Raw genomic sequence first — 16103 nt, forward strand, 5'->3', positions numbered from 1 at the left:
CTTCACTGTCAGTCCTGAGCAAGAAGGAAAAGAGCTGAAAACCCCTTCCCTCCTTCCCCACCTGTAACAACCATAAAAATTTGCATCTTTTTTCCATCTCCCCAGAATTTGAGATGTTTTGATTCTTGTTCCCATATACCATCACGTGGTTGTGAAATTCAAAGAACCTGAAGAGAACAGCAGTATTCCACCATGTTGCCTTCTCAATTTTCTTCCTCTAAAAAAATAATAAAAATCTATGCCTAATCAAACAATATTAGCTACTTCTTCATACCAAATGTCCAAGAATGAAGAGATGATATTAAGTCCTACATTTTAATTGTCCTGTGTCCTGTTCCAGTGAAACATAGTGATTCTGGGTGTTTCTGTTGTACAGGGTGATCCAGGCCCCATGGGCTTTCCAGGCCCACCTGGGATCAAAGGCCAGAAGGTAAGATTCTGTTTCCATTTCCATGTAACTCATCCTGGCTCAAATCAGTGCCCATCAGGTGGATGTCTGGTGGGCAAGAGGCTATAGAAGAACTTTAGGCTTGCTGTTGGTACAGTGTCTACTGTGCAAACCCTCCCCTTGCAATTGAATTAAGTGAGGTCATCATAGCAGGATGTAAATTGTAGTTGTTTAGGTTGGTGTTCTCCAAAAGGCATGGTGTGCCCCTGTTCCCTGTTCAGAGAGAAGTGCTACTAGGGAAGGTAGGCTTACCTGTGAAATGCAACCATTTAAATTCAATTGTGTTCAATTTCAGTGTAGTTATATGCTATAATACAGCATATAAAAGTTTTTTTCGTGTATTTTTCTTTATTGTGTATTTCATAGTGTAGAAAAAGTTCCGTGGCATCATGAGCTCAGTATTTCTGCATTTGAATTATTTGTCTTTTTCCAAATGTGTGCCAGAATTCCTCAGGTGGAATAAGTTCCAATTTGGGATGTTACATAATGCAGTACTTTTTGACATGAGAAGTTTCAGGTGCCATATACTGCATTTAAGAAATATATCCAAATTATCCTAGTCCTATGTATACAGGAAAGCAGAAGGTAGAGACAGTTTTGGAAGGGAACATCAAGGATGTCGACAGAGGAAATGAGACCACCTTAAGAAAATGAGCACAATAGCCTTAGTGAATATGTTTTATGTGGAAGGAGAGGTCACTTGGCATAAATCCAGTAGACTGCTCCGATTACTCAGGTGGTGGGAAACTGGTGACAAAAATCAGCAAGAAAGATGGGAGGAAACTGCTATTAAATGATATCTTTGCTGAATATAGTTTGGTGTTGCAAGTATAATAGAAAAACATGGAGAACAAATACCACAGCAGAATTTTGAAGCAGTATGTAACACTGAAGACAGCTGCAAAAGGACAGAATTAATTGTTAGAAAGGTAGGCCCTGGTATTTTTTACCTTAATCTTTAACATATGGAGAATAAATATTAATTAATGCTTACCTGCTATTGAATCTAAAGAAAAAGGGCATTGCAACAAAATTTATAGTCAGTGCTGTCATGTTGTAGGGTGGCTTCATTCAACATTGTCTCAATCTTAAAATGCATCACTTTTTTTTCTTTTTTTTTTGCCATCTAGTCATTAATTTCTAGACTTGACCAAAACAAGTAACAATATGACCAGAAAACAACGTTCTCATTAGCACCATGAGGATTGTGGAAATTTATGTTGCTAAACACATGGACCAGTGCTCACTGAACAGAGAAAATGTATAGCTGTGACAAGAATTTGCATTTCTTCTGTTGAGAGCTAACCTCCAAGCCTGGACACTGCTAGGTTTTGTCACTGCTGATCACAGGCAATCTTAAGATTCTGCAAGTACTGTGTTTTCATTTAGTCAGGTTTATAGGTTTGCTTTGAGAACAAAGTATTTTATGTTTAAAGCTTTTTAGATGGGAAGCAGCTGTCACTTGTCCTGGATTGAGACTGATATTTGGGGACAAGGAAATGAAAATCTTATGGGCATCATACTTTCTTCCTGCCACAAGAATTCACTCCTTGTCTGATGGTTAAATTCTGTGGAGAATCATGCTCACTTGATCACTGGAAATTTTACTCTGTTTCTATGTTGTACACATCAGACACTAACTAGAACCACGTTTGAGCCACAATCCAGGTCAAGCAGAAGTTAAGAATACCAGCTTTTGAACAGCACTACCCCTGTGAACAGTTAAAAGTATTTCACACTTTTTTTAAAAAGACAAGCCCACAGGTTATCGTGTTTTAAATAATTGATCTTTAGTTATTGCTTTTTGGTATGTGTAAATAGGTAAATATGCTGTTAGCTCATTGTGATCTCAAATTATTTTCAAAGGATTGTGAGCAAAGTAGCTGTGAAGAAAACCAGCTACAAGAAAAAAACTGCAGAAGGATCAAATACATCCTCTTTGCTTTGTACTCTAGCACTACTGAGAAATTATGTATTGAGATATATTAAATTATATTATAAAATGAATTATATAATTACATAAATCAACAATATATTGTTACTATATAATTATTGCATGTAATTATTTTATATAATAGAATGATATTATGATATGTTATATTTTGATACACTCTCTCTCTCTCTCTATATATATAAAATAAATAGCATATTTCCAATATTCTTTCTCATTCAGGTAAGAAGAAAGGTTAAAAAAGTCCTGCATATGAGTTAATGGTGTCCCATTTTTTTTAAATCATTTTTAATCAACACTTAAAACTTTCCTTATATCAGTCCAGAGACTTCATAGGGCCCCTCTTTCCCTCTCCCCTAAATGGCCCTACGTGACTGTACAGAGAGGCAAGTACTTGCCCCTACAAGCCAGAGCACTTGGTGGGGGTGGGTTGTCAGCCCAAGGACAGCACTCCTGGGCATGAACTTGCCGGATCCCATGGCAGTACATTCGAATCATTGCAGTGCTGAGGAGTTACGGGTGCTTTGCAATGACACTGGAAAAGGGTTTTACAAAGGTTGGCCACAATTGTTTCTCTTGTTTATTCTGTCTAACATGTGTGTAACAGTAATGATGAGAATCTGGGTGTATAAAATCCTGATAAAATTTGCATACTGAAGTAGAGCACGGTAAGAAATGTGGAAGGAAAAAACTTGGTTTCAACCTGAGAAGGGCTCCATATTTCATTTTGTCTTCACTTTGCCCTCATGCAAGGGTAAGGCTGATAAGCAAATTTCAAAAGCAATATACCTATGGCAGTGTCAGCATTATGCTACCAAGTGTCTCCCAGTGCTTCTCTGCAGAATCCAATTTCCCTCGAGAAGAAGGAAACTCCAGTCCTGTAAGACAAAAGTGGTATTTCCATTCCATAGGATATTTGGGCTGAGTTGCTAGGTGAAATCTTAGTTGTGGAATAAACATCAGCAAACAAGATAGAATGGATCTATGAAGGAAAATTAAAACAAAGCCATTCTCTGATGAAACATTTTTTCAAAACTGGAGGCAGTATGGTGACACTGTGGAGCTGATAAGTAGGCATTGTGAGGAATCATGTGAGTCCATTTATTTGCTAGACTTACCCCATGCCCAGAAATTTTTTAGCTGATACTTTTCAAAGACTAATATCTCTCTGTAGCTGAGGGTTGTAGCATTAGTCATAACATTTTACCTACTGATTTTTACAGGAACTTCTTGGCACTCTAGCATAGTTGCCAATGTTGTGCTAGATTTTAACAACAATTACATAGAAATTGTGTTAAAACACAATAGGCAGCAGTAAGATGGAAAGACACAGCCTAAATAGTCCTTGCTGTTATATACAAACTGCTATGTACAGACTTCACTCAGTCTGGGTCCCACTGTGCTGCATATGGTAGAAGTCAGACGCTTAAACTTGCTACATTTTAGTTGGCAGTAAATACTTTTTCTCTCACACAGACCAAAGTATTCTTACAACTTGCTATGTTTTTGAAATCTGTGCTCGAAGTCTGTAATTGGAAGCTTCAAACCATTCTGTTCCACACTGAGTTTTTAAGTCAGAGAATTAATCTTCATTAAAATCTGGAAGGAAATTAATTTTTCAAATCAGTGCATGTGAACTTGTATTCTTATTCTTAATTTTCATCTTAGCTCAGAGTAAACTGCATCTTAATTATATGGGTACACTCAAGAATACAAACTCAAGCTAATAAAAAACTAAGAATTTTAAGAGGATTAGCTAAGTCTCAGGAAAAGAAACCTCTGTGTGAAACTGTCTCTTTGGAATGGTACTCATTTTAGCGTGGTTTAGATCCATTCCCAACCAGCACTGAGTGAGTTAGAATGAATTAAGACCATGTTAAAGCTGAATAAAAATATGGACATGCTATTCTAAAATATGAGTTCAGAGTAGTTTTCCTCTGACAGAAGTAAAATGCTGTTGTGTAGAAGTATGCCCAGCAGTAATCAGTCCTAAAACTCACTTTCTTTTGTGCCTTCTTTTGAGACTGTAATGCAGGTGTTAATCAGCTAAAATGACCCACTTTGAAACTAAATTGTGATAAACGTTTCATTGAGCATTTCTGCGTATAGGTTTCCTCTTTTTCTAGTACAAAAATAAGAAACTACTCAGGAATCTCTTCTAGCTACACCTGCTTTAGTTGATTATATAAGTATAGAGAGAAGATAAAATTCTGTAATGAATAAAACTCATGGAATAAGGGGTTGGCTGGGACTGTAAAAAATTGTAGTTTTCTGAGACATATTTCAAAAGCTAAGGAGGAGTTACTCGTTTATACCAAAATTGTCACGAAGCAAAATAACTTCATCTTTTAATTTTGTATATGATAATAAAGTTAATTTCATGCAGCAATACTGTTGTGGTCACACAGAAGCTTATCTGAAACTTTGGAATACCTGATCTGCTGAAATCAGTTGCAAAATTTCTTTTTATTACACTGAGTCTCAAGTCTCTACTGACTGATGAGTATCATCATGCTGCAAGGCAGACAGATGTTTAACATCAGCCAAGACCCTCCTGCTGCTTAGTTAATGTCGTTGAGTCCAAGTTTATGATAGATTTCTATCTAGAATAATGATTGTTTTGGTCCTTGTCTTTCGAGCTGTAGCTTTTGGACTTGTGTATTTCCAGTATCTCTTGCAAGGGATGTGGAGACCAGACACTTGGCTTCTGAATCAGTCATGCAACTGTTACAGCCTCCCTTTTAGGCCAGCTTGTCTGGGTATGTTAAGCCTGGTGTAAAGATGTTCAAGAAGGTGGTTCCTCTTTTAAGTGTACTGATGGAAATGGCAGATTCCAGCTCTATTTTCATTCTGTTTTTTCTTTAAGGGCTAAAACATGCTTGAAATTATCAATGCACAGGGAGTGAAGTTCAAGAGTTTCATGTCCTTCTGTAGTTTCAGCACAGAAGATTTCTGGGATGAGGCTGTTCTCCCTGCTGATATAAATTCCATAGTATAAGAGCCGAAATCTGTTCTATATTAATTTTAAGAAGAGATGTTTTGTGTCCTGGAAGGCCTGCTTTCCTGAGTGTGTCCTAGAATAATCTGGGATGACCCTCTACTTACACCCTTCCTCTGAACTGCCTCATTCAGAAAGGGCATTGTGACAAGGATTTGGAATGGGGAAATGCACAGTACAGAATCTGGTTCTTCAATCTTGGCAGTAACTGGTGACAGCATCCCATGTACTCATTTGTTTAAAAGGGTGCGAGTCTGGAACTGTCTTTAAGCATACTGATGTCTTGAAATTTTCTAAACTGCCAAGATGTTTTCTTACTTCTTTTCTCTAGCTCAGTTTTCATATGAGCTGCTGAATGTAAACCACACTAATGCTGCAGGCAGACAAGTGTGGATTTTTTTCTTTGATAAAGAGAGAATAGAGTAGGCAAAGAAGGTCCATTTTGTTTGTTTAACTGTATTCATTATGGATCTCTCTCTCTACCTGCAGGGTCCTAAGGGTTACCCAGGACTGCAAGGGCCACGGGGTGAGCAGGTAAGGGATGAAAGCACAGTGCAGTGCACTCTGCAGATGAACAATTAGGATAGGAGAATGTGTAATCCATGTTAAGTGTTCAATATAAGCAATCAGTGTAAACTGCTTAAGGAAATATTGGACAGCTCTTGAGCGAGAATTCAGATTGTTTAGAGACCAGTGTGGCAAAAAAGTAGTCTGAATGAAATGGAAAAGACCAGCTCATTTTTCAACTGCCACACCAGCTTGGAGGATGTGGATGTAAAATTCTTATAAGAGGCACATTTTGGATTCTTTCAAACTTCTACTGATTTAATGCATTTTATATCTCCCAGCATGCAGGAAATGAAATAGTTAGTTATTCAGTGCTTTTTTACACTTCCATGTCAGTTCAGGAAGCAATCTGAATGTCATTTCAAACACATCCAATTGCTAATGCCTCTTGTTAGCATTGATGAGGCTCCTAATGGCAGAGTAGATGGAAGGAGTCTCCTTTTGGATCACACTGAAAAGGAAATGGTGGTGATAACAGATGGTAGACACCTGAAGGGAGATGAAAACTCAAGGACGTCATCCATGACTTTCATGAGTTTCATGCCCAAACCTTAACTGAAGGAGTGGTCATTTTTATTGCAGTCTCATGGGAAGTTTTCTGTGATGGCTATAATCTAGCAGTGAGATAGAAATAATTAGTGGGAAAAAAGCTGATTCCTAACATCAGAAGAAGAAGGTGGAGGGAGTTGTATACATTCATGATTAATGCAGTGCTATATTGACCCAATTCTGGAAGAAACAAAACAAAAATTGTGTTTGTAAGGACAAAAATTCTTCTTTAATGACAAGCTTAATATATTTGTTTCAAATACAGCTAAGACCAGTGAAGTTACCTCATTATTAGGACCTGCCTCCTATAGTCCTCCTGAATTATTTTTGAATTATGGAAATAAGACATGCACTGTTGTATTTCACAAAATCTTATACTTTTTTTAAAGGATATGTAACTGAAATTGACAGAGTTACTTATGTATGATGAGTCAATTTTTGGGTATTCTATGTAGCTTGCTTAAAGAGTAATTTTTCCATGTGCTTAAGCTGTGTCATATGAGTAGATGTTAAAAGAGAAATGATAAAACAATATCCAAACCATGATGTTAAACATGTTTGTTGTTTCTTTTCCTTTTCTTTCTTCCTTTTCTGCTTAGGGAATTCCAGGAATGGCTGGCAGTATTGGGGCAGTTGGTTACCCTGGCAGGCAGGTGCAGTAACTATACAAATGAGTTTGCATTTTTTTCTTTGTTTTTCTTTTATTATTTTCAAAAGTACCATATCTAACTCTTTTGAAACTGCTAATTGTAAAAATGTATTTGTTTACGTCTTGTCATTTTTCTTTGAAACAAACCTCTTTCTCTGGCAGTGGCCTGAAGGGAATGTTGAGTCTCATGGTTTTTAAACTTTGATGGGTTAGATGCAGTAATGCTGTTCCTTTCTGGAATATAGAAATGGCATTACCAAAGTACTGAATGTCTGAACACTTTACACTCCCTTCATAAACCTCATGTGGTTCTATGTGGTTTGTCTTCTTTGTATTTCAAGTCCAGAAGCAGTAGGAAACTGCCTGTTCCTCCTGATTTTTCACCAATGTATTTATTTCACTGCTGAAGCTATTTCTTCAGTCCTTTAGCGAAGGAGAACATTAAAAGTTTGGGGTTTTTTCCCATTTGGATATTTGAGTAGAACCAATAAAGCCAGAAAGCAACTTTCTTTAAACACAAGTACTTATATAAATATTGGTTTACGTACAAGGTAACAGATACCTCAGTGCAGTAATACAAATAAGATATAAAGTAGAAATACTCAGAATTTTCCCCATGTAAAGGTATATGAGCCAAATTGACAATAATTGACTTTGTGGCTTTGTGTCTGCTTAAAGGGTGAATTTGACCAATACTTCAGTGTTTTGTTGGATTGAGTTTGTAATAGCTATATATTTTTAAATTCCATTACAATATTTTATAGAGTAATGGATGATAACATTTTTGTGTTGAATCACGTAAAATTTTTAGAACATTTGGACCACATATGTAATTCTGACATTAGCTTAAACATAACTGAAATGTGTCCAAATATAAAAGCTCATAAAAAATCTTGTGAAATTATGTCACCCTAATGCCTGATCACTGTGTCTGGAGAAAAATATTTCTCCCAGAAGAAATAATTTTGATGTAATGGAAGTTTCAGTCATGGTCTGTGGTTCAGCCATGCATTAATGGGAGACCTTTGTTAGCATGGTCTCAGGGCACTATTGATGACACCTTCTTCAGTCTTAAAAATTTCAAGAATGTGTTGCCAGTTTACAGTTAACAAGTGCTGCTGCCATTCTTTTACATAGAGCATATCTGGTTGTTTAAAATTAATTACAACTCATGTCTTTTTGTAACAGGGCTTAGCTGGACTAGAAGGTAACCCAGGTCCTAAAGGAGTAAGAGTAAGTAAGCATCTGAAGCATTTTGACATGCATGTCTATGTTTACCTATACAGTAGATGAGAAAGGGGGTGAAGAATTTGATTCAGCTCTGCAAGTTGTATGCCTGCAGAACCACTGCCTTTATAGAACCTACAAATGAGAAAACACAGTGTTTCTTTCAAAATACATGCAAGAGTTTATTTTTTCCCCATGGAGAGCAGCATAGAGCAGTTTTCCTTTGTTGCCCTTCCTCTGGCATGCAGGGGAGAGAAGGAAGCAATGCTGGGTGTGTGAGGATGTTTCAGGCCTGAAGCGTTATTTCCATAATGGAAGTTGTCAAGAAGGGAGACATATCTGACATTTGCAACCTGTAACAGCTGCAGAAGTAGATAAAGGGAAACAGTCTTGTCATATAAAAACCACAAAAGGGATCTTGAGATTTTAGAGTGACTCAGTCATAGTTACATGTATCCCAGGGACTGAAGGTTCTTAACGCTCTGTGCATTCAAGGTTTGGTTTTGGTTATTCTTGGAAGTAAAATAGATTGGGTTTTTTCCTAGCTGGGGTGGGTTTTTTTGGTGTTTTATGGTGCTCTTTCTCTGTTTCTTGGTGGTTTGGGTTTTTTTGAGGGTTATGGGTTTGTTGGTTAGTTCATTTTTGTTTTGGTTTGGTTTTTTGGGTGGGTGCCGTGTAATTTTGTTTTCTTTAAATAGAAATGTGCATGCTTACACATGCTTGTGCACATATAAGTATTTCTTCAGACTGACTCTCACCTTCAAGGAGTAGACACAGGTTTCCAGAAACTTGTATCTGGCTGGTTGCGTCTAGAATTTGAAGGAGGCTTTTGCTGGGTGTTTTCAGGCCCTCCGCTCATGTTCAGTTTGCTCAGCAGTGTATTGTGTTCTCAAGTGTCTATTAATGTAATCCTACGGTGTTGCAAGAGTTTCTTTTGTCTTATTTTTAAGTGTGGTTACTAGAGGCCTTTACCTGCAGCAGCTTCTTAAACATATGTCTGGGGGTTTTGGGATGGGTTTTTTTTTTATTTCAGTTTTCATTACAGTGATGGGAAAAATTAGTTTGGCATGATCAAGTGCCAACAGATATTACACCCTCAGGGATTGTCTCTTTTATGTTTCTTCAGTTTATTTTTGTTCAGATTCTCATCTGCATTTTGTCTTTTCCTCCCTTCAACCAACAAGACATAAGTGATCCCAGTCACTTTCTGAAAAGTAACTGCTTCTCTGTTTACACAAAGCTAAAAATGGCCAATGAATGAGTAATTTTAGGGAAAAACACCTGTCATGTCTTAAGGCTAAATCATGTATATGAATTCTAAAAGTAACTTCCAGTAAAAATGATGACACAACCCCCTTGACACATACTGCTGTGCTGTGGAGGTGTACAGCAACATGATATGAAGTATCTTTAGAGCTTTAGTTTTAAAATATTCCTATAATCAAACTGTGCTCTGCTTCCCAGCTGTTTTAAGAAACTGTAGAAGTGCTTTTGTTTCCCTTACTCTCATTGCGTCTGGATGACAAGATGGGCACCATCTTTCATAATTAAAAAAAAAAAGATCAACCCCCAAGAAATTAAATCATTACAACTGAAGAACTGGGGAGAGATATGAAAGCAAAGAATTCTATTCTAGTAACTAATGCAATATTTTTATTCCAATCTCAGTTTGAATCTGATAGTGCAGAATCCATTTCTCCATACAACTGAGGAATGGTGGGAGTGAGATGCATTGTGACTGAACTATAAGAAAAACATTCTGCTTATCTTAAGATAAACTTTTTTCTTGTAAGAACTCTTACAGATAGCAATGATCACACATTAACAATGATCACAAAATAAGATGAGAACTTATTTTCTGATGGAGTTCATGAATAAGTTTAACTTCAGAAAAAAGTTGCTGATTTAATCTATTCTGATAAGTAATGCATCTGATGCAACCTTGTCTTATTAGAACACTTTCTTAGTACTTCTTTATTAACTTATTCTGTACCCTTTTAACAGGAAATTAACAGGAAAATTAACAGGAAATTGTTTTTGCTGTTGGTTGGAGAGTAAATCCTAATCACATTTAAATTTCTAGAGCTTCACTGGTAGTTTCAAATGAGCCTGAATTTAATCCCTGTGTCATGAACATCTATCTGGCCAGTACTGAGGGACAAGCAGCCTTGAAAACAAGCATTGTTCTTATGTTTTTAGGGCTTCATTGGACCTCCAGGTGAGGCAGGACAACCAGGACCTGAAGGAGAAAGGGTAGGCCTAGTGGAACATTAATGAAATGTTGATGTTTATGTGGTAATGCAATATATGTTAGAATGGGGGAAAATATACGAAGTATAATGATTCATTTGAATATTTTTTGGTTAAAAGCAAAACTGATGTGAAGAAAATAAGATGAATAGGTCATACCCAATTAGTCTAATCAGTGAAATGCCCTGGTGCTGAAGTAAAATGGGGAGCAGTTGTAAAGTATTATTTTACTTTAGTCTACAGCTGCAAGGATTAGGGTTATTTTTTTTCTTCAGCAGAGCATGAATGAATTTTTTTTTTTTATTCAAGCAATTTCATTTTGTCAATAATTAATATTTGTCTCCTGTCAGATAATCTTTGCAGTAAAACCAGCCATGGAAATGTTAATCTCTATCACTCTGTGCTTGAGCTTTTTCTTATTTCACTTGAGCAAAAAGGCTGTCTGGACATGTACTTTGATGGAAGCAGGACAAGGCCCTTTTTCACAGTTGTTCAGATGTTGCCACAGTAAAGACAAGCAAAGTTTGCGTTTCTGCTGTAGGACATTTTCTCTATAATACTTTGCTCAAATCCTTTTTAAATTTTTTTTTTATGGTGGTGTTTCTCACACTGTCTTTTTCTAATCAAATGCGGGTTTAGTTACTTGAATTTAAGTACTGAAGAAAAGAAAACCTACTTATCATGGGTTATTTCTTTCTCAGGGTATCCCAGGCCTCCATGGAAAAAGAGGTCCTAAAGGGAGACAGGTAAAGCTTCTAATACTTGTTGCAATTCCTGCTGCCAATGTCAGTTCACCTAGAATTAACTCTGTGACTCTATTCAGCTGAAAAAAGTTAGTTTTATTTTTTCCATAGATTACTTTCTGTTGTTTTCAATTAGTACTTTTCAGAACTGCGGATTCTGTGCAGGTTATAAGTACTAGATGTTCTGAAGTGTGGAAGGCTAATTGCTGTGAGCCTTGTGATAGGTTACTGATATCAGCTGTGAGGAGGGTTAGAAGGTGACAGAAACACATAAATATATTCTGTAAAATTTGTGTTAGCACAAGGTGCGGATATGATGCAGGCTTTACAAGTCTGGTGTTGGTTTGGATGAAAATCAACTGCTTCTAATGTCTGATATTTCTGGACTATGGTAAATTAAAGCTGTCCTCTACTTAACATATATTTCTACAGCTGAGAATAAACACAAATCTGCCAAGTATACATTATCAAAGTTTACATATTTCCTGTGGTCTATCTTCAATGCCAAATGTTTTGTTTTCTGTTGCAACCATATTATTTTAGTTCTTTGAAGCTATCCAGGAGTTTCCAATTTTAACTTTCTTGTGGTTTGAGATTGGAAAACACCATAGGGTTCTCCAGTTGTGCAGTCAGTTGCGCTCACCAATTCAGATTATTTTCATCTACCATGTTGAACGAGTTTGTTCAGCAGTAATATGATCATCATCATTTGGCCCTTGATGAATGCTGTGAAAGTTGTAGAGGATTCTGTTTAATTATGTTTTGTTTTCTGTGTGATCTAACACCAGCCAAAAAAGCCACTAGCCTACAAGAATTGCTTTGATATAAAGAAAGGCAAGCGAAGTGCCATTAATGAATGCAGTGTGCTCTTTCTGAAGCTACCATCAGACCATATTGTAGTTTGCTTCTAATTTGGATCAAATGCTACTTTTTGCATCTGAGTGTTGGGCAGGAAGGGCTCTGTGCCATCAATACCTTGCAGAAGTTCACAGTGTCTTGTGCTAGTGAGTCTCATGCAACATTTATGAAAGAAGAGAACGTGGATGAGAATCAAAGGCTTGTGTTCAGTGTGGAATAGGAAGTGGAGGTGACAGCAGAGTACACTGAAACACGTCTTGGCTTATCTTGTCTGTCTCTGTGGCAGGTTTTACTGAGGCTTCTGACTGCCAGTGTAGTGGTTTGGGCAGTATTTGTCCCCATCCATAGCAGTCATTTGGTGCTGTGAGCAGTCATTTGGTGCTGTGTCTGCTGTGGTAAGCAGCTATTTTCCATTTGGAGTAAGAGCACAGCTTCTGTCAGTGCCAGGCTATGTTCTATAAGGACTTTTGTTTATACAAATCTATTCAGAGAGGATTCACATAGGTGACAGGGCACCAAAAGCACCTCTGTACAACGTCTGTGATTACCTTCATTCAGTATTGATTTCTTTGTAATGTTGTAATTTCCGATTCCTTTCTATGATCTATAAAGCACTTATTTGACTAAAGGCTACTAATGGGGGGTCCAACCAGGAGAGCAATCACATGGGAACCTGGCTTGAAGTACTTTGCTGGATCACAGGCTTAGAGATGATGTGTTATTTTAACGCCTAACAATGGTAGCTGTAATGACAAAGTCTTTTGGCACAGTGCCCTGGAGTTAACAGTGCTTTGGGCAGGACACTGTCACTAAAAGAAATTTGGCATGGGAATTCTGCAGTGCCTGAGGTCAGGCTCATCACCTTTTGTTCTAGGTTGCAACTTATTTCTTTGGGCAAAACTGTCCCTAATAATACTTGAGAAAAAAAACCAAACCTGTCTGACTGGCAGAGATCTTTTTGAAACAAATCAGATCCCAAGTATAATCTCATTTTTGGAAAGTAACTTTAAAGTATAGAATAAGTGGATCATACAAGGGATTGTAAACATTTATAATTCACAAAATGCTGATATTTAGTAGGTTTACTGAACAGTTGTTCATATTTGTAACATTTCTGGCATATTTGAAATGGAACAAAATACTCAATTGCCTGAATCTATAGAGTGAGGATTTGTTTGAATTTTAGATTGGTTTTGCACACAATATCATTTTAAGAAAATATTTAATGGTAGAAGTATATGTGTTCAATTTCTTTCCATTGTATCACCATAATATGAAATTTGGCTAGTTCTGCAGTATTTTTAATGCATTGTCTGTCCTGTTAGCATGATGCATTTTGCTTTTGCCTACACATTTGGGGGAAGATTTTTAGTCTTCTTCTATCTGTGATTAGTTAAAACCAGTTGTCAATGTGTCAGAATAGACCTTGTAAATTTTACCAAGAATTTAGTAACTAAGTCCATTGTAACTGTACAAATAGTTCAGGTTCTGTTTGATATTACAGTTATGAATAGTCATCCTTTGTATGCTTAATAATAATGTTAAATGATAATATTGATTTAATAAAACACTTGTTGCACAGTAGTATTATTATATTGCTTCCAGTTTTAGACTTTTGTGACTGTTCATTTTGCTTTCATTTTTCTACTTACCAAGATAGATTTTTCAGTATCAGTTCAAAGACACATGCTGTTGAGAATGCCCTTATCATGACTGCAGGTGGTCCGTCACTTTTGTAATTCTTGCTATGCTGGGATTGTGTTATATCACTTGTGACCAGCATCTGTGATTCTGTGTGGCTGGTAAAACTGTCCCATTGCATCCTTCATTTCCCCTTTGAGTTTCAAAAAAATATGCCTGTGTGTTATGACAATTCTGCCTCTTCCAACATCTACCAATGGTGGGCAGTACAACCAAAATATGCTATTTAGGAAAGGGTCATAAATTAATCTTTGTCTACATCCTCTTAGTTGGTAGCTTTTAACAACATAGTCACTCTCAAATATCTGTTTTGCATGTGTAAAATTTTACACTACATTTTCAGAGTTGGGAAAAAATTTGACCAATGGTGTACACCTTGAGAATCAATTAAATCTGTTTTATCAACCATTAACCTAAGAACCTCTACTTTTTAAATGATAAGGCAGCAACAATATGAAGACCTGTATTGTTAGATCTTACAGTTACTGCTGTAGATTCTTATTTGTGAGTTCTGTGATCAGATGCTGAACAAAAAATTCATTGTTGTGAGAGGAATTCCTGTGTTTAGCTTTTCTGAATTAACAGGAGAAAGCAGAACAAATCTCCAGCTAAAATCAATCCAAAAGATGCTATAGGAGACTGTCTTGGATTACTTCACATTATCATGCATGATGCTGACAGTTAATAACTATTAGGTTGTTTCAACAGATTTTGACAGTGTACATGCATGTATATATATGCATAAAACATTGCCTTCATTTTTATAGAATTTTGGCTTGTTACTAAAGCCAAATATGGCTTAAGCAGTGCTTAAACTGCTTTGATTTATGATATGATTTTTCCATCTCCTTGACACAGTTTTATATTGTCTTCCTGACTACTGTTCATATAACACTGTATGATATATATCCCCCATTCCATTAAGGAAAGACCCTGCTGTAGCAAGTCCTGAGCTGGACAGCTGTGTGGATGCCCTCCAAACAAAGTAGTTTAAAAAGGCCAAACAAATTGTACATTTGACCTGTAGCAGGTTTGAACATGGCCTTACTGAGGTGAAAGGTTAATGCCTCAAAGTACTGTTCCTGATACACACAGGGGTAAAAAGATATTGAAACACTGAAAAGACAAAGAAGAGCATTTCACATAAAAATTATTGTAAGGATGGAATTTGCTCCTTTTCCCCATGGGGGATGGATTAGTAGCGCTCAGGTTCTTTGTGGTTGATTTCTTGAGGTCAGTGCATCTCTCAGTTACCTCAGTACTCTAATAATACTGTGTGAGATTTATCAGTTCCAATAAAAGTCTGTTTGGTTTGAGTGCCATAGCTTGGATTTTTCCAGGTAGAATCCCTTTCCAGCTTAGTATTTTGCAAATTTTCTGGTAAACTCTTATATGGATCTTACACTGTAGTTAAAAATGATTTTGATTTCTCTGTAGATTTGTGCTACCTCTATTCTCCCAATTCCATACAGTGATAGCAATCATGAAAATATTTCATGGTACTGCTTCAAACTAATAGCATGAGTTTCTAGTTAGCTACATCTGCCTCTTCCAGTAAAATAGTGAGATCTGCCTAGCAATACTAAACTGATAAAAATTAATCCACAAAACCCTCCCCCCCTCCCCCACAAACCCAAACAAAAAATCAAATCACTTTTCCCCAACAACTTATGTGCTTCTGCAGTGGGGAACATCTGAAAGAAGTAAAGTAATTTTCAAAACCCTAACAGGAAGGAAGGAAGATTAGAGCCAGTACAGTGGTGGAATTCTATTCCATTTTCTTTCTCAAGCAAGAAATGGAAATTTTGTTTTAAGCTTTGACGCTTGACTTGGCAAATCAGATTTCTTTCCTATTCTGATAATCTGGTCTCTGAAGTCAAAACTCTCATAAAATAAATGAGGCTTTACTATGTCTTGAGTTATTGTTTCAGTGTCTAGATGCAGACTATGGCAAGTGTTCACATTGGTTAGAAAGGCGTTGTGCCAGAAAGATGAAAATTTTGATTTCTAATGAATATGAGATCTCATACTGAGATACCAGTCATTAATATTTGGGGATGAGTTAAGGAAAGGAGGACAGACGTTTTCATGAATGTTGAAGCTAACAGGAAAAAAAAATTAAGTTAAAAATAATAAGTAGAAAACAGGTTCCAAGAAAAAAT

At 36.7% G+C, this 16103-nt stretch overlaps 1 protein-coding gene across 3 annotated transcripts in view; it reads left to right on the forward strand.

Moving 5' to 3' along the window:
• COL24A1 (collagen type XXIV alpha 1 chain) overlaps positions 1 to 16103 on the forward strand; it is a 127389-nt gene that overhangs the window by 28147 nt on the left and 83139 nt on the right. For all 3 annotated transcript variants that reach the window (XM_042030290.1, XM_042030291.1, XM_042030292.1), the window contains exons 7-12: positions 377 to 430; positions 5887 to 5931; positions 7113 to 7166; positions 8351 to 8395; positions 10589 to 10642; positions 11341 to 11385. In XM_042030290.1, coding sequence (XP_041886224.1) covers positions 377 to 430; positions 5887 to 5931; positions 7113 to 7166; positions 8351 to 8395; positions 10589 to 10642; positions 11341 to 11385 — 297 coding nt within the window. The remainder of the gene's footprint in view (positions 1 to 376; positions 431 to 5886; positions 5932 to 7112; positions 7167 to 8350; positions 8396 to 10588; positions 10643 to 11340; positions 11386 to 16103) is intronic.

The sequence above is a fragment of the Corvus kubaryi genome, unplaced genomic scaffold (assembly GCF_017639235.1).
Source record: "Corvus kubaryi isolate FWS band 111438036 unplaced genomic scaffold, C.kubaryi_AGA036_p1.0 37334, whole genome shotgun sequence".
NCBI classification, from domain to species: domain Eukaryota; kingdom Metazoa; phylum Chordata; class Aves; order Passeriformes; family Corvidae; genus Corvus; species Corvus kubaryi.